The sequence below is a fragment of the Pleurodeles waltl genome, chromosome 6 (genome assembly GCF_031143425.1).
Source record: "Pleurodeles waltl isolate 20211129_DDA chromosome 6, aPleWal1.hap1.20221129, whole genome shotgun sequence".
NCBI classification, from domain to species: Eukaryota; Metazoa; Chordata; class Amphibia; order Caudata; family Salamandridae; genus Pleurodeles; species Pleurodeles waltl.
Genome location: NC_090445.1, coordinates 711,670,702 through 711,693,941, shown reverse-complemented (window position 1 = coordinate 711,693,941; position 23,240 = coordinate 711,670,702). Strand labels below are relative to the sequence as shown.

Below are 23,240 nucleotides of genomic sequence, written 5' to 3'. Positions count from 1 at the left end.
CTACCTGCAAATTACACATTCAACATCGCTCTTTAAAATCCCAGTCATAAAAGCATTTATGGAGGGTCTAAAAAGAATCATTCCCCCCAAGGACACCACCAGTGCCTTCATGGAATCTCAATATTGTATTAACACGACTCATGGGTCCACCATTTGAACCCATGCACTCTTGTGAAATGCAGTACTTAACATGGAAAGTAGCCTTCCTAATAGCTATAACATCTCTTAGAAGAGTAAGTGAAATACAAGCATTTACCATAGAGGAACCCTTTATATAAATACACAAGCATAAAGTGGTTCTACGCACAAATCCCAAATTTTTACCAAAAGTTATATCACCGTTCCACCTAAGCCAAACAGTGGAACTCCGTCTTTTTTCCACAGCCAGACTCAGTAGCCGAAAGAGCCTTACATACATTAGACATCAAAAGAGCACTAATCTATTACATTGATAGAACAAAACAATTTCGCAAGACAAAACAATTGTTTGTAGCCTTCCAGAAACCTCATGCAGGAAATCCAATATCCAAACAAGGCATTGCCAGATGGATAGTGAAATGTATTCAAACCTGCTATGTTAAAGCAAAGAGAGATCTGCCTATTACCCCAAAGGCACACTCCACTAGAAAGAAAGGCGCCACAATGGCCTTTCTAGGAAATATACCTATGACAGAAATCTGTAAGGCAGCCACATGGTCTACGCCTCATACATTCACAAAACACTACTGTGTAGATGTGTTAACAACACAACAAGCCACAGTAGGACAGGCAGTATTACGAACATTATTTCAAACAACTTTGACTCCTACAGGCTAAGCCACCGCTTTTGGGGAGTAACTACTTACTAGTCTATGCACAGCATGTGTATCTGCAGCTACACATGCCATCGAACGGAAAATGTCACTTACCCGGTGTACATCTGTTCGTGGCATGAGACGCTGCAGATTCACATGCGCCCTCCCGCCTCCCCGGGAGCCTGTAGCCGTTATAAGTTGATGAAAACTGTATATCATATGTTGATGAAACTTGTACATTTGTAAATTTATAAATATATATCACTTTTAATCACATTATGTACATACATACTTACTCCATTGCATGGGCACCTTTGCTATATAGACAACTCCTACCTCACCCTCTGCGGGAAAACAATCTAAGATGGAGTCGACGCCCATGTGCAATGGAGCCGAAATCTTGTGACTCGAAAAGACTTCTTCGAAGAAAAACAACTTGTAACACTCCGAGACCAACACTAGATGGCAGGATAATGCACAGCATGCGTCTCATGCCACGAACAGATGTACACTGGGTAAGTGACATTTTCCATATATATATGATATATGTTTGATGGCATGTGTAGCTGCAGATTCACATGCTGTGCATACGTCTGCCATCTAGTGTTGGGCTCGGAGTGTTACAATTTGTTTTTCTTCGAAGAAGTGTTTTCGAATCACAGGATCGAATGACTCCTTCTCTTCGGCTCCATTGCGCATGGGCATCGACTCCATGTTAGATTGTTTTCTTTCCGCCATCGGGTTCAGAAGTGTTTCCTTTTGCTCCGATAGTTGAAGTCGGAAAAGCTTCAAAACTCTTTATTTCTCGTTGGTATTGTTTCGATCGCATTCTGTCTTCTATTGACACTTCGGTACCATCGGATCAAACATCTTTACTCACCCTTTGGCCCATTTGCGCCCAACTCTGGTCTTGCTGTGCCGACCGCGTGGAAGCCATTCCGATTCTGTCCTTGGTGCCACGCAAAATTCCCTTCCACGGACCAACATCTCGTCTGTAATCTCTGCCTTTCCCCAGACCATCGGGAAGAAAATTGCGAGGCCTGCAGATCCTTCCGATCCAAGAAAAAGCTCCGAGACAGACGAGCACGGAGACTCGAGATGGCATCCCAAAAGTACCGAACGTCGAAGAGGAGGAGATCATGCAGACCGCTGTCTTCGTTCGAGGATCCGACTCCGACCTGGAATCCGAGGAGGACAAGACCGGTCACGGCAGGACAGCACATGAGTACGCCTGCCCCTGTCCCAGCCAAGCCAAAACATAAGGCCTTGGGGACGCCACTGCCTGAAGGCCATGGCTCGACCTGAAAAAAAGACCTTCGGTGACCACCCACAACTTCGGCACCGAAAAAGGCCACTCCTCTGAAGCCATCGGACTCGAGCCGAAGCTCTGTCTCTGAGCCTAGCAAACATCACTCTTTCGAGTCGAAATCTCGAAAATCGTTTTTGGAGCCAAGGCCATCCTCAACCCCGACTTTTTCGATAACGAAAAAAACAACTTTGGAGCCGAAAAAGCCTATTTATACTGAGGAGCATGGACTTTCACAAGTACTTAAAGAAAGCCACAAAGCTGCTGAGGGGGGTCTCACAAATAGAGACAATGGATGAAAGGCAAGCCAGGATTCACCTTCATAAAGAGACTGGCAGAATTTTAACCTCACCTCCTCCAAAACTAAAGAGGAAATTAGAATTTCAAGAGGAATTGGACACTACACAGCCTCCAGCTAAAGTGCCAAGAACAAAGGAGAAGCCTCCACCTCCTCACTTTTTTCCTCCTCAGTCTCCTCCTCACTCTCCACATTTACATATCTCTCTGCCTACCCGTCTTACACCTTTGCAGTCACCATCACACTCATTTGATTTGCAGCAGGACAATGTGGATCCATGGGACCTTTATGATCCAGACCCCATCCCAGACAATAACCCAGATTGCTATCCCTCTAAGCCTTCACCACCAGAGGATAGTACAGGCTACATGCAAGTCATAGCTAGGGCGGCATCGTATTAAAATGTCGCCATGCATACTGAGCCATTAGAGGATGATTTCCTATTTAATACACTCTCCTCTACGCATGCAACATATCAGTCACTTCCTATGCTCCCCGGCATGCTAAAACATGCTAACCAGATAATCAATGAGCCAGTAAAAGCAAGGATAATCACTCCTAGGGTGGAGAAAAAATATAAGCCACCTCTTTCTGATCCTGTCTATATTACCCAACAGTTACATCCAGACTCAGTAGTTGTAAGCGTTGCCAGGAAAAGAGCAAGTTTGCAGTCGTCAGGTGATGCACCCCTACCAGAAAAGGAGAGTAGGAAGTTTGACGCTGCGGGGAAAAGGGTGGCATCTCAAGCAGCCAACCAGTGGAGAATAGCCAACTCTCAAGCATTGTTGGCTAGATATTACAGGGCCCACGGGGATGAGATGAAAGACATAATCCAACATCTCCCCAAGGAACAGCAAAAAAGGGCGCAATAGATAGTAGAGGAAGGGCAAGCCATCACTAATAATCTGATCAGGTTAGCCCTAGACTCTACAGATACAGCAGCCAGAACCATCAACACTGCTGTAACCGTAAGGAGACTTGCATGGCTTAGGTCTTCAGGGTTCAAGCCTGAAACCCAACAGGCAGTGCTCAATATGCCGTTCAACCAAAAATAACTTTTCGGCCCAGAGGTTGACACTGCAATTGAAAAGATGAAAAAGGATTCAGACACCGCAGAAGCCATGGGTGCACTGTATACCACACAATACAGGGGATTCTTTCGTAAACCCCAATATAGAGGTGGATTTAGAGCCCAAACGGCCGAGCCATCCACCTCACAGCCAAAGTCAGCCTACCAACCTCAATGCCAAGGAGGTGGTTTCAAAAGCACTTATAGAGGCCAGTACCCCAGAGGCAGGGGAAAATATCAAACCTCAAAACAAGCCTCACAACAAACTAAGCAGTGACTTGTGCCATTCCTTCCCAATTCACACCTCACCTGTTGGGAGAAGACTGCAAAAGTTCCACAACAATTGGCTAGGCATTACCACAGACAGCTTGGTATTATCAATTATCCGCAATGGCTATTGCATAGAATTGACACAAACTTCACCAAATATTCCACCAAAACCACACAAGCTGACCACAGACCATATCACTCTGTTGCAAGAAGAAGTCAAATCTCTTATTACTCAAACAAGCAATAGAAGCTGTGCCACAAAATCAAATAGGGACAGGAGTTTACTCACTGTATTTCCCTATTCCCAAAATGGACGTGACCTTAAGGCCAATATTAGATCTCAGAACCCTCAATCTGTACATCCTGTCAGAACACTTTCACATAGTGACACTACAGGATGTTATCCCATTACTTCAGCAACACGATTTCATGGCAACATTAGACCTTAAAGATGCGTATTTTCACATACTCACCCATCCAGCCTACAGAAAATATCTCAGGTTTGTCATTCAAGGAAAGCATTATCAGTTCAAAGTGTTACCCTTCGGAATAACAACAGCTCCCAGGGTATTCACGAAATGCCTGGCGGTAGTCACAGCCTACCTAAGAAGACAACACATTGTAGTGCTTTCCTCTTATCTAGTTTCTAAGCACTAACATAACACAACAGAAATGCACTTCTGAGGTCAAAGAAGACTTTTATTGTTGTTAATTCTTCCCCAACCACAATATTTATGAATGACGAATTAGTAGCTTTCAAGTCCGCGTTAATCAAACAAAATATATCAGTTTGCAATATACACAGCAGGTTATATTTATAAGATATTGAATGCAAAGCAAAACAAATACTTCACCGTGTGGGAACTATCTACAGCTTCATCTTTCTAAGGTCTGCAAGCTGATGACCCCTGTCAGCCGCAGGAAAGAGATTCATCTACCCACACGGGATTGCTGGCAGCTGGTGCCAAGCTCCAGCACGAGGTCCGGCAGATTTGAATCTGACTCTCTGCAGCCTGTTACATTCGTTACAAAGGTGTGCCCCCTCCTCTCAGACCTGGGAAACTGAGCAAGCCTTTTGGAGACTGGCCAGGTCTCCAAGACTACTTCTGTTCCCAAGCTCAAGCGAAGAAAAAACAACACCCATGTACTCTCTCTTATCATGTCTAGTCTACTGTGAGAAAAACATCTTGGTTCTCTGGTGCAAAAACACAGCTTGGAAAAATACAGCTTGGATTCTCAACTGCAATGTCTAACTCCACGTTAAAGGCAATAGGCAGCTAACCTAAGTATCAAATGCAATGTCTAGTGTCATGTCAAAGCCAATAGGCAGCTGAGCTGAATATAAAATGCAATATATGATATCATGTCAAAGCCCATAGGCAGAATATCTAATAGCATGTCAAAGTCAATAGGCAGCTAAACTGAATACATCATGTCAAAGCCAATAGGAATGCAATGTCAAAGCCAATAGGCGGCTAGACTGGATACAGCATGTCAAAGCCAATAGGCAGAATACAGAATGTAATGGCTAATGGAATGTCAAAGCCCATAGGTGGCTAAACTGAACAAAACATACCATGTGCTACTGGTGAACATTGAGCAACTAATATGCGCAGTGGTGAAACACAAAGTCATTGGTCAAACAAACTCCATCAAATGGCAGTACATTCCGCCCTTTGACCAATGAATTTTTGTTTCACATATCTCCTGTTTTAAACAAAAACAAAAAAACATATCAAAGCAATCCCTGTAAAGCAATAGAAGTGAATTAACACATTGATCTCATAACCTTTCACATCAGATACATCTACACAGAAAAGACTGAGCAATTTGTACTCTGAATGAGTCTCTAATTCAACAGTGTTAGCAATTTGATGTGGCATGAGTTCTACTCATGTAAAGATGCACGGTCCATCTGAAAGGTATACTGGAAGGTAAGCAAAAGTCAGAGTTCCATACGAGAAGGGAAAAAAAAAAAACACAGCTTAGTTCCAGTGGAAGAATGCAATCAAACAAGTTGAACTTGAACTGAAGGTGCAGTTTGTGCAAAATGGATCCATGGTGCTGGCACTTTACTCAGCCAGGTTCAGGTTGGGGATTCGGTCCCTTCCCCGACCCCACACGCACACACCGGAAGGGGGACCACACAGCACACTCAGGGACAGTGGCGAAACGTGGTAGGATCTGCAAAAGAAACAAGTATGACTTTTCTTGCAAATAACATTTTTCACTTCGTTTTTGGGGCCCTTTGTTATATTTTCTGCAGGTTCTGGAGGGTCACTTGGGGCTTCAGCCCACACATCAGCACTGAGGTTTTTATCTGCTGCACCACAGCTTCCCTTTTCTTGCACTGTCAGACGGGCTGGGGCAGACTCATTCTTTACCAAACCTCCATTCACTGCACTTTTGTCAATTTGGGCAATTCTGTCTCCAATTTGTATGAATGAATCAGATTATTTTCTAGGTATCAGCATAATTTCGATTTTTCCTTGGTAATTTGCAGCAATCACTCTCCCTAAAACCTGATCAATTTGCCATTTCTGTTCTGGTAACTTTCCTCTCCCCAACTGCTCTGTGACTGCTTGCATGACAGATTGCTTTTGTGCGTGCTGCACAGTTTTTATCAAATCTAGGGGAATGTGCATCTCTCTCATTTCTGCCCACCTGTAAGTGGCTTTTTCTCTCAGCTGTTCACATTTCTGGGGCACCCACTTAGCCATCCCCACTAAGGCAGAATTCTGGGTGTACACTTCTCTCTCTGAATTTTTCTCATTAACATCTGCAAGGTAATTGAACCAGTTAGGTGCTAAAACATTAACAATGAACCAAAAATCAGCATAAAAATGACACATCTCACGTAGCTCTTGCTTTAAAATCTGACACACATTATACAACTCCATTCCTTCTCCTGTGCCAGAAAACAACATTTCAGTCAATGAATCATTAGTAAAACAAACATGCTTTTTATCTTCAGTGGACACAAATTCAAATGGTGCACTCAACTTCATTGGTAACTCTTTTATCTGTGGTACTCTAGCCCTGTCTTGCAAATACCAGATCCATTGTATGATTCTAGCTAGGGGCACTATTTTCTTTCCTTGTTCTTGAGTTACATGTACATAAGTATTTCCTTCTTTCACTGCGCAGAAACCTAAAGTCTGCATTATTTCATTTGCCAAATCACAAGCGCGCAGCAGCATATTATTTTTCACAGTGACCATATACAAAAGTGTTAGGATTTCTCTCAAATGAGGGCTATTCTTTTTCCAAAAATCAAACAAGCTAATGAAAGTCGGCTCTTTCTCTAAAATCTTTGGTTTTACTTGTGCATTTTGCAACGGTAACTCGTAAATCACATTCTGTCTCTCTCGTCCGTGTTATCAGTTAAGGAATGCATTTTGGCTGCCAAAAACCCTGGCTCACACGAAAACTCAGTGCAGCTCGGAGCTGTCTTAACCCCCTCATTACTGGAATGGGACAAGAAAGATTCTTCAAAAACAGCCCTTTTATAACTTTCAGTCGGGCTAATTTGCTCACGTAAATTCCTATTTTCATGTTCCAACTGCCTACATTTCTCCTGCATTTCTCTGTAAGCAGATAAAGGTATCCAGACCTTTCTGTCATCATTACTTCCAAAAGACACGTTTTCTACATATGTACAACAGGAATTATTTCTCAAAACACCATCAGGCATTTTAGCTACACATGCATTTTCTTCTGTAATTCCCCAAACAGAAAACAATTCACAGTTTTTCTTAGCACCATCAGGCAGTTTATCAACACATGCATTCTCAGACATGGTCTGCGGTGCTACTGTGATTCTCCAAACAGAAAACAATTTCTGTAATTCTCCAAACAACGAAAAAACAATTACACTTTTAAAGTGTGCACTTAGAAATCTACCAACTCGTCAACACCCTCTTAATCACCTCTTAATGACCGACCCCACGACTCCTGGTACCAATTGTAGTGCTTTCCTCTTATCTAGTTTCTAAGCACTAACATAACACAACAGAAATGCACTTCTGAGGTCAAAGAAGACTTTTATTGTTGTTAATTCTTCCCCAACCACAATATTTATGAATGACGAATTAGTAGCTTTCAAGTCCGCGTTAATCAAACAAAATATATCAGTTTGCAATATACACAGCAGGTTATATTGATAAGATATTGAATGCAAAGCAAAACAAATACTTCACCGTGTGGGAACTATCTACAGCTTCATCTTTCTAAGGTCTGCAAGCTGATGACCCCTGTCAGCCGCGGGAAAGAGATTCATCTACCCACACGGGATTGCTGGCAGCTGGCGCCAAGCTCCAGCACGAGGTCCGGCAGATTCGAATCTGACTCTCTGCAGCCTGTTACATTCGTTACAAAGGTGTGCCCCCTCCTCTCAGACCTGGGAAACTGAGCAAGCCTTTTGGAGACTGGCCAGGTCTCCAAGACTACTCCTGTTCCCAAGCTCAAGCGAAGAAAAAACAACACCCATGTACTCTCTCTTATCATGTCTAGTCTACTGTGAGAAAAACATCTTGGTTCTCTGGTGCAAAAACACAGCTTGGAAAAATACAGCTTGGATTCTCAACTGCAATGTCTAACTCCACGTTAAAGGCAATAGGCAGCTAACCTAAGTATCAAATGCAATGTCTAGTGTCATGTCAAAGCCAATAGGCAGCTGAGCTGAATATAAAATGCAATATATGATATCATGTCAAAGCCCATAGGCAGAATATCTAATAGCATGTCAAAGTCAATAGGCAGCTAAACTGAATACATCATGTCAAAGCCAATAGGAATGCAATGTCAAAGCCAATAGGCGGCTAGACTGGATACAGCATGTCAAAGCCAATAGGCAGAATACAGAATGTAATGGCTAATGCAATGTCAAAGCCCATAGGCGGCTAAACTGAACAAAACATACCATGTGCTACTGGTGAACATTGAGCAACTAATATGCGCAGTGGTGAAACACAAAGTCATTGGTCAAACAAACTCCATCAAATGGCAGTACACACATTAATGTCTTTCCATATCTAGACGATTGGCTAATAAAATCAAACAGTCATACACAGCGTCAAAACCATGCGCATTATGTAATACAAATCCTGCACACTCTAGGGTTCTCCATAAATTATCAAAAGTCACAATTACAACCTGCGCAAATACAACAGTATTTAGGGGCAATACTAAATACTCAAAAAGCGCTTGCAAGCCCAAATCCGCAAAGAATACAAGCATTTCACAATATATTGGTACAAATACAGACAGGCCAACGATACACTGTCAAATTTGTGATGAAAGTATTGGGCATGATGGCATCCTGTATTGCCATTGTTCCACATGCAAGACTAAACATGCGGCCCTTGCAACTGTACCTTGCACAACAATGGTCACAGACACAGGGTCAACTTCAAGATCTAGTGTTGATAGACCGCCAAACATACATGTCCCTTCAGTGGTGAAATTCCACAGACCTAAACAAGGGGCGGCCATTTCAAGACCATGTGCCTCAGACCATACTTAGAGCAGATGCATCAATGATTGGCTGGGGAGCTCACCTCAACAATCACAACATTCAAGGACAATGGGATGCCGAACACAAACATCTACACATGAATCACTTAGCGTTGTTAGCTGTCTTCCTAGCACTCAAAGCTTTTCAGCCTCTTCTCACTCAGAAGAATATCCTTATCAAAACAGACAACATGACAACCATGTATTACCTAAACAAACAAGGAGGGATACATTTGTCCCAACTCTCCCTCCTAGCCCAAAAAAATTGGAAATGGGAAATCCACAACCAAATTCACCTGGTAGCACAATACATTCCAGGGATACACAACCAATTGGCAGATGTTCTCAGCAGAAATCATCAACAAACACACGAGCTTACTTACTTCAAAAATACTTTCAACAATGGGGTACACCGGACATAGATCTGTTTGCCACCAGCGAAAACGCAAAATGCCAAAACTTCGCATCCAGATACCCACATCCCCTATCCAAGGGCAATGCTCTATGGATCAATTGGTCAGGGATATTTGCTTACGCTTTTCCCCCTTCTCCCACTCATTCCATTTCTAGTCAACAAATTGCATCAAAACACGCTCAATCTGATACTCATAGCTCCAACGTGGGCACGTCAGCCGTGGTACACAACACTATTGGACCTGTCAGTAGTACCACACTCCAAACTCCCAAACAGACCAGATCTGTTGACACAAAACAAAGGGCAGATCAGGCATCCAAATCCCAACACACTCAATCTAGCGATTTGGCTCCTGAGAGCATAGAATTTGGGTATCTACAACTACCAACTGAATGTATGAAAGTAATTAAGCAAGCAAGAAAACCCACTACCAGACAGTGCTATGCCAACAAATGGAAAATATTTGTATACTGCTGTCAATCTAAACAAATTGCCCCTCTTTCAACATCAATACAAGATATTGTATGCTATTTGCTTCATTTGCAAAAATCAAATTTAGCTTTTTCTTCCATAAAAAATACATCTCACTGCAATTTCCGCATATTTGCAAAATATACATCACAGCTCTTTATTTAGAGTTCCTGTTATCAAAGCCTTCATGGAAGGGTTAAAACGCATCATCCCACCTAGAACACCTCCAATGCCTTTGTGGAATCTAAACATAATGCTTACGCGACATATGGGCCCACCATTTGAACCTATGCACTCGTGTCAAGTACAATTCTTAACATGGAAAGTCGCCTTCCTAGCCGCAATTACATCATTGCGAAGAGTGAGTGAAATTTAAGCTTTCACAATTGAAGAACCGTTCAATCAAGTACATAAACATAAAGTCGTACTACGAACTAACCCTAAATTTCTTCCTAAAGTAGTGTCACCTTTTCACATCAATCAAACAGTGGAACTACCTGTCTTCTTCCCACAGCCAGATTCTGTGGCAGAGAGACCCCTGCATACATTAAACATTAAAAGAGCTCTAATGTATAAACCATTATTTGTCGTCTTTTAAAAAACCTCATACTGGTAACCCCATTTCAAAACAAGGTTTAGCAAGATGGATAGTAAAATGTATCCAAACATGTTACCGTAAAGCTAAAAGACAACTCTTAGTTGCACCGAAAGCACATTCCACAAGGAAAAAGGGGCTACAATGGCCTTCTTAGGAAATATACCAATGACTGAAATATGTAAAGCAGCTACTTGGTCCACACCACATACATTTACTAAACATTATTGTATAGATGTTTTAGCAACACAGCAAGTCACAGTAGGTCAAGCTGTACTTAGAACATTATTTCAAACAACTTCAACTCCTACCGGCTAACCACCGCTTTTATGGGAGGAACAACTGTTTTTTAGTCTATGCACAGCATGTGTATCTGCAGCTACACATGCCATCGAACGGAAAATGTCACTTCCCCAGTGTACATCTGTTCGTGACATGTTCCGCTGCAGATTCACATGCACCCTCCCACCTCCCCGGAAGCCTGTAGCCGTTTAAATTGCACAAACACTTGTACATATGTGTGTGTGTATATATATATATATATATATATATATATATATATATATTCCATTTGCATGGACATCTCTCTTCTTTATACTCTATCACTCCTACCTTTCCCTCTGCGGGAAAACAATCTAACATGGAGTCGATGCCCATGCGCAATGGAGCCGAAGAGGATGAGTCATTCGATCCCGTGGCTCGAAAACACTTCCTCGAAGAAAAACAACTTGTAGCACTCTGTGCCCAACACTGGATGGCAGATGTATGCACAGCATGTGAATCTGCAGAGGAACATGCCACAAACGGATGTAGACTGGGTAAGTGACATTTTCCATATATATATCTTTATTTCACAGTGGTGGGAAAGTGCTTTTTGTGTTGCTGATAACTTTAGCCTGTTTGTCGAATCTCCGCAAAGGTGCTACTTTTTGACTTGTATGCACATGGAAAGTTTCAGGGTTGATTCGTCATTCGTCCTGTGTGTGTGGGGGAGGGGGAATGACAAAAAAAGGGGGAGGTGGAAAAAAGCAAAATTCCCATGCCTTTTCCATAGACTTCTTTAAGAAGGGCTACAGTAAAAGCTGCTGAACAGGATTACACCAAATTTGGCAGGAGGCTAGATCTGGTACGCAGATTGTGCTTTTTGTGATTTTGATGTATATCCGTTCAGTACTTTTTGAGATATTAAGGTTAAAAATGTATAGATATCTGGACAGTTTGGTTCGAGGGATTCTTAAGAGATTCCCTAGGCCCCATTGGGAATGACCTAGAGGGACCCCTGTTCCTGTGGCCAACCCCACACTGCGTATAGCAGAAGGCCTTGTGTGACAGGGGGTGATTACATATGTAATAAAAAATTATTTTACATTAAAACAAAAACCCTAGAAATTCACTGATAAAACCAAAGGTTAGAGTAATGTTAGGTAAGTATGTCAGTGACAAAAGTAATGTTTTGAGCCTAAAAAACACAGAAATTCACCAGTTATATTTAGCAGAGCTCACTATAACTTGCACCCATGCCATACACTGTTTATGTCCTTACATATGACATCACTCATGACACGTTCTGTGACATCATTGATGATATCACTGATGACATCATTCAGTGAGTGTGCTATTTTGTTTTATAATTTACATAGGAGCGAGTAACTAACATATGTTACTTTTATACCTAATTTTGTACAGCATGTGTCCAGCTAATCAGTGTGTTTTGAAAACGCATATGTTCCTAAAGCACTATTGGTGCGTAGAGGTTTTGAACATGTTTTATATCTTTGGATTGAAGAGTAACTCTGTGTGCGCGTAGCAGCTGACGACTTGTGTTCATTATGTTCCACACATGTTTTTTGGTACTGAAGAAAAAGTTTCCAGCAGGGCAAAGATTCTACATACTACATTCAAGTATTGTGAGCAGCCTTGAGTTATTAGACATTGTCATCTCAGCATGACAATTTCTACTTAACATAGAAGACTGTAGGAACAAGGTACTAACCTTTGTAGATGTGCTTGTTTTGCTTAAGACGATGGTATAGCTGTAAAGTTTTCACCACATTATGAAGACTGCAGGTGATCTTTAGCACCTTCAGACCTTGGTTATTTCAAGTGAGTACCTGCTCTTTGGACATGTTTTGCATAGTGTGTACACTGTTCTTAGTAAAACACTTTTTAATACTCTGTGGTGTATTTCTTATGAGTTTCACTGTCTACAAACAGTGTGGTACGGAGTAAACACTATCCATAGAGTAAACAGTGCCCACATTTTTACTTATACCCGCTTAATTTCTCAGTGTAGGTTCAGTGACTGTCAGGGCTTTGATACAGGTAAAGACTTGACGTAGTATGCAGTAGGTATATAACAGGGCCTCAGTATCTGAAAGAACCTGATTTTTTTTTTTGCAGTTGTATACAGATTGAACACCATGTGTAGGATAGGCTACCCTTTCATCTGTGGTTCAGTGGTCAACATTAACTCTGCAACAGGGCCATTTAACGGGGGCAGGATTCAACATTTCTTCGCAGGTTAGCGAGCCATCATATCTGACAGATGGATCCCACAAATTGTTCAGCATGGCTATGCCCTATCTTTTCATGATGCCCCTTCAAACATTACTCCACTTCACAGAGAATTTCTGAAGTTTATCTGTCCATTCTTCTGCAGGAAATGTGTGTTACTGTTGATGGGAGGTATTCATACTGCTGCGCTCTGAAAGAGGATAGGGTTGTTATTGTTTTTTATTTCCTTGTGACAAAAAAGGATGGGGATCTCTGACCTATTTTGGAGCTTTGACCTATGATTGCCTTTCTGTGGGGGGCAATTTCAGAATGCTTACACTGGCCCAGATCCTATCTTCCCTTCAACCGAAACTTAATTGAGTCCTTGGACTTGCTGGACACACATTTTCATGTTCCCTTCCTCCAGTCCCACAGACTTTACCTGCGATTCAGGGTAGGCAGAAGCATTTTCAGTTTGCTGGGATCCCTTTTCACCTCACTCGTTCTGTACCTCTACAACTGACTGTTGATGACGGGCTTGCCACAGTAAGTCGTAGACCAGATCCAGGAAACTGTAAACTTCTTGACATCATTGGACCTTACTATCAACGAACAGAAGTCAAACTTGACAACTTTCTAAAGGATTCCTTTAGTTGAAGCTGTCTTGGACGCTTTTCAGTTACAGGCCCTCATTCTGCCTCAAGAAGTCTTGGACATTCCAGCTATCATCCTGCTTTCAGCCCTGGTCTTGAATCATGGTAAGAGCAGCTGTAATTGAGCCTCCTGTATCTTCCTTGTCAGCTACTGATGGATGGCTTTTTTTATGCCCTGCCAACATTTCTTCGTATCACAGTGAATTTCAGAAGGTTACTGTCCATGGTAGGTATTGGGAGGATACTGCTGCACTTTGAAAGAAGAGAGGGTTGTTACTGTTTTTTATTTTCTTGTGCCAAAATAAGGATAGGGGTCTGTGACCTATTTTGAATCTTTGGTCTTCAAAATGCTTATACTGACCCAGATCATGTCTTCCCTTCGACCCGTGCAACTGAATGGTGTCCTTCGGACTTGCAGGATGAAGATTTTGATATATCCATCCTCCAGTCCCACAGACTTTACCTGCAATTCAGGGTAGGCAGCAGCATTTTCAGTTTGCTGGGACCCCTTTCGGTTTCAGTCTTTTTCTGCCTCTGCGACTGACTGGAGGCTTGCTTACCACAGTCAGTTGTAGACCATGTCCATCCTCACACCACCTATGTGAGCAGTCCTTGAGGGCAAGACCTTGCTGCCCTGTGACAGTCAAATGCTATTTGAGATTTTAACTCTTCACTCTGAGTTGGAGTGCATTAGAATTGGGGTCCCATGATGCCACCGGTCCTCAGATTGTTACATTTGAGACCCAATGAGATTCACAGGCTTGTAGCCTAGGCATACAACTACAGCACTTATCTCTCTCTCTTGCGCCTTCCAGTACATGTCATGAATGACATCTCTCTTTTTTTACAGTGACATCATGATGAGGGATAACCTCTTTGAAATTGTGACGACCTCACGCACGTTTTATGCCCAGGTATGATTTTCATCTACATTTGTGAAGTTCGGTTGCATAGTCAATACAAGGGCAAAACTCAGTTCAGGGCTTTTCACATGTCTGTCACTGAGACTCTATAGCTAGACCAGTTGTGAGTGGGACATCCATGTGAAGGTGTGTGCTGGTCCCTTTTCACTAATATGGGTGTTTGTGTGTGCATGTAAAATGAAATCTTAATATTTATAGTATGAGCAAGGCAAAGGCATGCTTACTGTGTTTTAGTCATTTCATATGTTTACATTCTGGTCATAAAAGACGTTTGAGAGCTTAAAACAGTGCAAGGTTGAGCTGCCATATGAATTAAAAAAAGTTAAATGCCAGCGTTGTGTAAGGAAAATAGCTTCATTTTCCCTGTGAAAGAGGTTGAAATGATGTTTAATTCTTCTATTAAAATGTAAAGTTGATAAGAAAATGAGTTAGGAAAGATCCTGTTATCTGCAGATCAGTATCAAAAGAATATGAGTGTCCTAGGAAATGTTTTACACTCTGGTCAGTTACCACATGCTCACTTTACAGGTAGTGCTTGCAGCACATATCAGTGTCTCAGATGGAGAAGTTCTTTTGATGCATGCCATTGGAGTATATTAAGTTTTTGTTAGATATTTTGGGATGAAGATTGGCAGAGTCAACATCCCACTTTTCTAGGTTTTGTTAATGCTTTGTTAAAAGCCTATTGGGATTAAGATGAAAAATCACATTGTTCTGCTTTCTGTAAATTGTATCCTGCCACTTGCAGAGAAAGTCATCCATATACAGCAATGGTAGCACTGCCTCCCCGCCCATGGAGATGCTATTGTGGGTGGAAGTGAATGCCTCTGTATGTTTGGTTATGTGCGCACATGGATGTCTGTGTGGGTGAGTGAGAGTTTTGACACTGCCCTCACACTTGAAATGCCAGCCATGGCATAATAATGGTAAGTCCTGGTAAAATGTTAGTTCTGCCACAATGGATGGTGATTCCTGACAATTTGCTGGTCCTGGCACAATAGTGGTAATCCCCATTACCATGCTTGCCCTGGCATGTTGATAATTTTTGGAATCATGCTGACCCTGGCGCATTGTTGATAGTTAATTTGAACATACTGGCACACACAATATGCAGGCCCTGCTACTTTGATGGTAATTTCTGCGTAAATGGTGGCAGTGGTGCAAAGGTGGTAATCTGCAAACCACAGTTAGGCCCTTGAGCACTCCCTGTTTGTGCATTCAGTCTTTTATCCACCCTATTCATCGAATTTGTCTTTTCATATGTGCAATAGAGGGTTATCACTGGACTCCAACAATTTCAGTACAAGCACTCTCCCGGCATGGATAGATGTCTCCTCCCACATTGCACTACTTCGGATGTGTTTAATGGCAATGGCAACTTATCTTTTTCGATAGATACTTCTAACTGCAGATCCCTCACAATTAGAATATTCCCAAGGGCCAGGCTGGATCTGGAAAAAAAATCAGCATAGCCCATGTATGCCGGCGAGTGGTATCATGCGGCTCTCTGTCAACCTCGATCTATCCCGAAAGTGATGGCTGAATCTGCATATAAGCACCACCAAAGTGCGCTGATGTCAGTTCCTTTCTCTCCACACCTTCATATTCTGATCTGAAGCTAGCCCCTAACTTTTTTTATCAATGCTTTCTCGAAGTTATTCTCCATTGTGCAAGAGAACATGTTCTCTTCTAAAAGTGCAGAGTTTAAACCTTGTATGGACTGTTGCAGGGTCTCCCCGTGGTGTGACTCTGGTGTTTCGGTTCAGGCCATGACTCCAGGTTGTGTGACGAGCGCGCCCTGATTGACCCAAAGGTGATGCAGTATCGCAGAGCTAAGCAAACACCACAGAAAGTTGCATAAAACCATTCCTTCTTGAACTCATGAGCGCAGTTCCATTCTGGTTCTTAGGTGGGGGTCTCTTGCACGACAGGTTGTTGTCACGGTCCACATCTTTGGTTAAGTCATAGTCTGAAAAGAAATACAAAAAGTCCAGGCAGTCCACTTCCCAGCCTCACCACTGTCCTTCCATGGAGTTGCAAGGACTTCAAGGTGCCCTTTGGTCTTGGTTCCTCACCAAGTCCACACACAGTTGATCCTGATGCACCACAGATTTCCAGGGCTGTTGCATTGCCCCAAAAGATTGAGGCCTTTTAGAAAGCCTTGTTATGAACCTTTGGCACCCTGTCGGCTCCATTATGGATCTTCAGAGGCCTACAGTCGCGTTACTACTGGCAGGTCTACCCTCAGTACCTCTTGTTTCTTCTGAATCCACTTCGACTCTGTAGGTAACTTCATGCCCGGCACCATGATTCATTCCAATTTCTGTGACTTCAATGCCAGCCCTGACTCTGCTGATGCTGGAGGATGAACTGAATCTGTCTCATTGTCTGCTGAAGTCGAGTCCAGGAACAGTTCCAATGTGCCGTGTCCCAGCTGTGACTCTGATAAAACAGTGCCTTTGCCTAGGAACCACCTCCAGTGCTCCAACATTTTGGATCGGATTCTTACCAGAGTGATCCAGCTTTGGTGAAGATAGTAGCAATGGGACGGAATTTCCCCCACAATATGCTAAAGGAAGAGAGACCCTTGCACACTGTAGTCATCAGACGAGTGGATGAAGTCCTGGACTTAGTTACCATTTGCTGAGGTGTAAGCCAGCATCCTTGCTTAAGTCTTACAACCTGAACAGACCTTGTCCTAGCCCTTGCTGCTGTTGAACAAAGCCCTGACACCCTTGTGAGTACTTGGGCCAAAGCCCGGTTCTACCTACCAGTGAATAGACTGGTAGCACCATGCCACAGAACTTCCCCAGGTTACAGTGCCCTCCTGATACAGCATCCTGTTCCTTAGAGTCTAATAGTTCAGGCATCTGCTAGCTGGATTTACCTCAATTTCTTCCATGCAACCCCCTCCAGACAATGACTCGAAAAGAACTGAGTATGTTCCCATCAGTTAGTCTTGCCCTTTGGTCAGTCACTAGATGTTTGCTGGGTAGGTAGGTACTCCCATTCATTATGGGACATGGTTGCAGAGGTTTTGACAGCAGTCCAAGAGGAATTCCATATCGAATTGGTGTTGACCATTCTAGAATGGCTAGGACACAGCCATATATGTTACATGGATAAGCTTGGACATGACCAGTTATTTAGGTAGAGCAATGGGACTAGAGTGGTGCACCAACACCACCACTCATAGATAAGATCAACTGGCTTCTCTGGTGACATCCAGAGCTCACTCATGGATATACCTTTTGCTGGGTCTTGCTTATTTGGAGAAAAGGCTAACTCTGCCTTTAAGCTCTTTATATAAAGTAGAGCAACATTACTCACCCTTGGTCTTCCCACACATGCAAGGCAGAATTTCCATCTGTTTTGCCCTTTTCTTTTAACGTATTACAGGGGTTTTGCTTTTAGGCATCAGCAAGGCCCACCACCCCAACAAAAAGAAGCTCTGTCCTTTCGGGTTTGGGATAGGGGATCCCGCAGACAGTGTCCAGGCCCGCAGGGGTAGTATACCCCTCAGCCTCCTGCACCTCTGACAGGAGCCTCCAGGCCCCTTTAGTTTGCCATTAGAAGCACTTAATCGCCCTATGTGTGGCAGAATTAGTAATTTTCTCTTAGGATGGCAGGCTATAACATCCAAAAGGTGGATCTTGCAGATAGTTCAGCGGGGTTACTCCCTCTCATTACTTTCCGACCTGCCACTTCTTCCACCTACATCAGAAGAGGACCACTTATCCATTTTGATGCAGGAAGTTCATGCTCTTTTGGGAGTTCTGGGCTCAGAACTTGACCTGAATTTTACTCCCATTATTTCCTTGTGCCAAAAAAGGCCAAAGGCCTTCATTCTAATTTAGACACTCAACCTCTACTGTTTTAGAAGATAAGGGACAAATTCAGGATGTTTTTACTGGCCCAGGTTCTATTTGCTCTGGATCCACGAGACCTGGATTGTTGACCTGGAGAATGCCATGTTCTTGTTTTGCAGACTCTGAGGCGCTACTTGCGGTTCAATGAGGGCTACAAGTATTTTCAGTTTGCCATGGTCCCTTTCGGCCTCATCTGTGGACCTTGGGTGTTCATGAAGGTGATGGTGGTGGTTGCAGCATGCCTTTGCAGGTTTGGGTGTACCAGTCCGCCCCTACTTTGACGATGATCGTCTGTTAAAGGCAAGCTTGTCAGTAATGGACCACCTGACTCCTTCACAGAGACTCCATTTCTTTGGAGCCATTGTAGAGACAGTGCATTTTGCAGCATGAATCCTTTTTTTTGTATTCACATGCTGCGCATCATTCCACCATCTAGTGGTTAGGTCTGGAATCGTCTTTTTTTTTCTTTTGGGCGTGGTCAACCACCATTTGGTGTTAGGGGGCAGAATAACTCTGTATCACATCAGTGGGAGAAAATTACCACAGACAATTGGGTACGAAATGTGGTATGCCACGGCTACTGTATAGAACTCTCAAAGCTACCACCACCAAATCCACTAAGGAAGAAAAAATATCAGGCAACAGAGCTGGTTCAACTGAAAAGGGTAAAAAACGTGTTCTTCTTGACCAGTTCATTTGTACTCCATACTTTTCTCCTAGTTGTTGTGTTCTTTATTCATTTTTATTTTCAGTATAAAACCGTGTTCTGTAGTGCCTCCACTTAAAAGGTTTTACCATCAGTATTGATTTTGTGTATCTCTGTTCCCGATACCCAATGCATTTCATACCCTTCATCAGGTGACAAGTCCTTAAGTTCTGAAACCTTTTGTAAAGAAATGGGGAGTATTACATGGTGTGATTGTGCAACCTCACAGTGTAATACACTTACCAACCCATTTAGGACCAGTAGGTTTTGTCTGTCAAACCCTTAGCTTAACCCTGAGTAGTAGTGGCACTGAGCAGCAAGGCTTACACAGAGGAACAAGTGTAAATTGTTTAAACAGCAACAAAACAATTGAAGAAGAAATTGTCCCGACACTCAGTAAGTCCGACACCAATTTATAAACATAGACTGTATTGTTCTAAAAATTTAGAGACCACAATGTAAAAAATCAACTGGAGGGTTATGGAGATATAGGTGGTCATTACAACCGTGGCAGACGGTGTTAAAGCGGCGGTAAAAAAATGTGAATTATGACCGTGGCGGAAACCGCCAACAAAGACAGCCACTTTAACACTCTGACCGCCACGGCGGTACAGACAAACAGCGCGGCGGTCACCGCCAACAGACAGGCGGAGGACAATGCACCGCCCACAGTATCACAACCTACCAATCCGCCATCTTTTCCGGGGCGGATTTACCGCGGATAAAAACACGGCGGAAACAGGAATTTCGAAGGGAAAACGCTCACCTCTACACACTCCACGAGGAAGGAGGGCACCATGGAGCCGGACCTCCATATTCTCCCTGCGATAGTCTTCCTGCTCCTATACAAGAATCATCAACACCGGCGGCGAAGACCACAGTGAGTACTGCACCTACGACATAGGGGCGTGGGGAGGCAAAAACACAGGGACACACACAACCAACATCCCAACCCCCACCCGACCCCCACCCACTACAACACACACACCAATGCATATCTATACATTACAGTAACACCCCCAACCCCCCCGGAAGAATGCAAAGACAAAAGGAAATGAGTTGAACAATTGTAATAGATCAAAATACAGTAAGCAAATTTATATATATATACACAATAAACAAAATATACACCACGATTAGTAGTGCAGGTATTGCATCATTCATAGTCCGTGGACCACTGGGCCCAAAATGCATGGGCGAGGCCCACACAAGATACCCGATCAAAACGGAGAGAACACTGCAGGGGCATCAGATCGAAATACAACAGGCACCTCAGGGGGAAGGGACGGGAGGGGGGGGGAGCACCTCAGCCGGATGAGTGCACGGCGCCAGATCCACGAGGGGGCTCCATGCCCATTGATGTATCCTGGGGAGTCCAAAGCCGCAGTCTCTCAAGTCTGCAGTGGGGGTGGGTTGCCCACTGTACCATTCTGGGGAGTGCAAAGCCACAGTCTCTCAAGTCTCTACAGTGGGTGGGTTTGCCCACTGTACCATCCTGGGGAGTGCAAAGCCACGGTCTCTCAAGTCTCTACAGTGGGTGGGTTTGCCCACTGTACCATCCTGGGGAGTGCAAAGCCACAGTCTCTCAAGTCTCTACAGTGGGTGGGTTTGCCCACTGTACCATCCTGGGGAGTGCAAAGCCAGTGTCTCTCAAGTCTCTACAGTGGGTGGGTTTGCCCACTGTACCATCCTGGGGAGTGCAAAGCCACAGTCTCTCACGTCTCTACAGTGGGTGGGTTTGCCCACTGTACCATCCTGGGGAGTGCAAAGCCACAGTCTCAAGTCTCTACAGTGGATGGGTTGCCCACTGTACCATCCTGGGGAGTGCAAAGCCACAGTCTCTCAAGTGGATAACAGTCTCCACTGGTTCTGGAGGGGGCTTTGTGCCCAGAGTGCTTCATCCTGCCAAGGACTGAGGTAGTGGATGCAAGTCTCCACTGGTTCTGGAGGGGGCTTTGTGCCCAGAGTGCTTCATCTTGCCAAGGACAGACTGAGTTGATGCCTTTCTCCACTGGTTCTGGAGGGGGCTTTGTGCCCAGAGTGCTTCATCCTGTGCAGGACAGACGGAGTGGATGCTGTTCTCCACTGGGACTGGTGCCCAGAATGCAGCACACACCCCGTGACGGTCCCAGTTGCGTCACTGCCCCTGCCGCAGTGGGCTAGCGGTGCATTCCTTGGCGGTCTTTGCCCTGTTCAGCGGTGCTTGAGTTGCCAGTGTCAGACCTGTTCAGCGGTGCATTCCATGGCGGTCTTTGCCCTGTTCAGCGGTCCTTGGCCTGTTCAGCGGTCCTTGCCAGGGCGGTCCTTCATTGCCCAGCAGGGCTGTGGCTGGTGATCCTTCATGGGTCAGCTGGGCTGTGGCTGGCGGGGCCCTCCTGGCCAGCTGGGCTGTGGCTGGCGGTGGCCTCCTGGCCAGTGACAATGGGGCTGGCCTCCTGGCCAGTGACAATGGGGCTGGCCTCCTGGGCAGTGACTCTGGCGGTGGCCTCCTGACAGCGGGGATGATGGCGGTCTTCTCCACCGTGCTGCTCCTCCCAGACTTTGGAGATTTCTTCTGGCCCTTCCCCACCTTGGGAGAAGTCACAGCTGAGTCAACACTCCCCCCGGGACCCTTGTGAGCAGCTTTGCTGGCTGGAGTCTTCCCCCTCTCCCGCGGGGCACTGTCCAACTTCTGGTGCTTCACGGGGGGGGACTGGCTGTGCTCTGGCTCCATGCTACACTGGCTGGCCTGGTGGCCGGTGCACTCCACATACCTGTAACAACAGGCACCACTGGTCCTGGAGATTTTTTGGCTGAGGTGCTAGTACGGGACCTATGAGTTGGAGGGGGGGGGGGGGAATAGGTTAAGGGGAGACAGGAAAAGTTGTTTGGACACACTGGTAGCTGGAGGGGGTTCGGGAGTGGAGGAAGAGGTGGTGGTTGTAGGAGGTGTAACTTTTGTGGATTTGGGTGCAGGTGCATGGGCTGGAGGCTGTCGTGAGTTGGATGGCTGTTGGGTGGGTGTGTGCCTGCATTTGTGTATCTTGGAGGGGGCGTCACAGACACACTGGGAGAGGACACAGGGGACGTGGAAATGGTAGTGGGGGTGGTGACTGCACGTGAGCGGGGTGTGCTGGTGGGTGTGCTGGTGCGGGACATAGTGGCTGTAGTGGTAGTGCATGCAGGTGTGAGTGTAGACGAGACTGGGAAGGAGGAGGGAGACGTGGAGGAGGGGGACACAGTGGAGGCAGTGGATGTTGGTGTGTCTGTATGTGTGATGCTTGCGTGAGTGCCTGTGGGATGTGTGGTGCTTATGTTTGCCTGAGCTTACCTTGTGTGGTGAGGTGTGTGCGGGCTGGTCTGATGGTGTGCTTGGGATAGGCTGGGGTACAGGGGATTGGGTCTGGGTGGAGGAAGTTGGAGGGGGGAGGCTAGACACAGGGACAATAGCTGCCATCAGTGCTGAGGCCAGAGCTTGCAGGGTTCGATGAAGGGCAGCCTGACCAGAATGAATGCCCTCCCGGAATGCATTTGTGTTGCAATTCCCTTTCTACACCCTGGATGGCATTCAAAATGGTAGACTGCCCAACAGTGAGGGACCTGAGGAGGTCAATGGCCTCCTCACTGAGGACAGCAGAGGTGACAAGGGCAGTGGCTGAGGTGCCTGGGGCAAAGGTGATGCCCACCCTCCTGGGTGAGCAGGCACGGGGCGAAGGCTAAGGGGCTGCTGGGAGGGAGGCTGTACCTGTAGAAGTGGGGGGCACAGATTTTGCCACCACCACAAGGGAGCTCCCATCGGAGGATGAGTCCGTGTCGCTGGTTGCAGATCCTGTGACCGCCGTGGTGCTCCCCTCGCCCTCTGTCCCACTGGTGTATTCTGAGTCC

General features: G+C 44.8%; 1 protein-coding gene across 4 annotated transcripts in view; it reads left to right on the top strand.

Annotated features, from left to right (window-relative positions):
• PLEKHA1 (pleckstrin homology domain containing A1) overlaps positions 1–23,240 on the top strand; it is a 411,298-nt gene that overhangs the window by 283,101 nt on the left and 104,957 nt on the right. For all 4 annotated transcript variants that reach the window (XM_069239179.1, XM_069239183.1, XM_069239181.1 and 1 more), the window contains exon 10: positions 14,729–14,792. In XM_069239179.1, the coding sequence (XP_069095280.1) occupies positions 14,729–14,792 (64 nt within the window). The remainder of the gene's footprint in view (positions 1–14,728; positions 14,793–23,240) is intronic.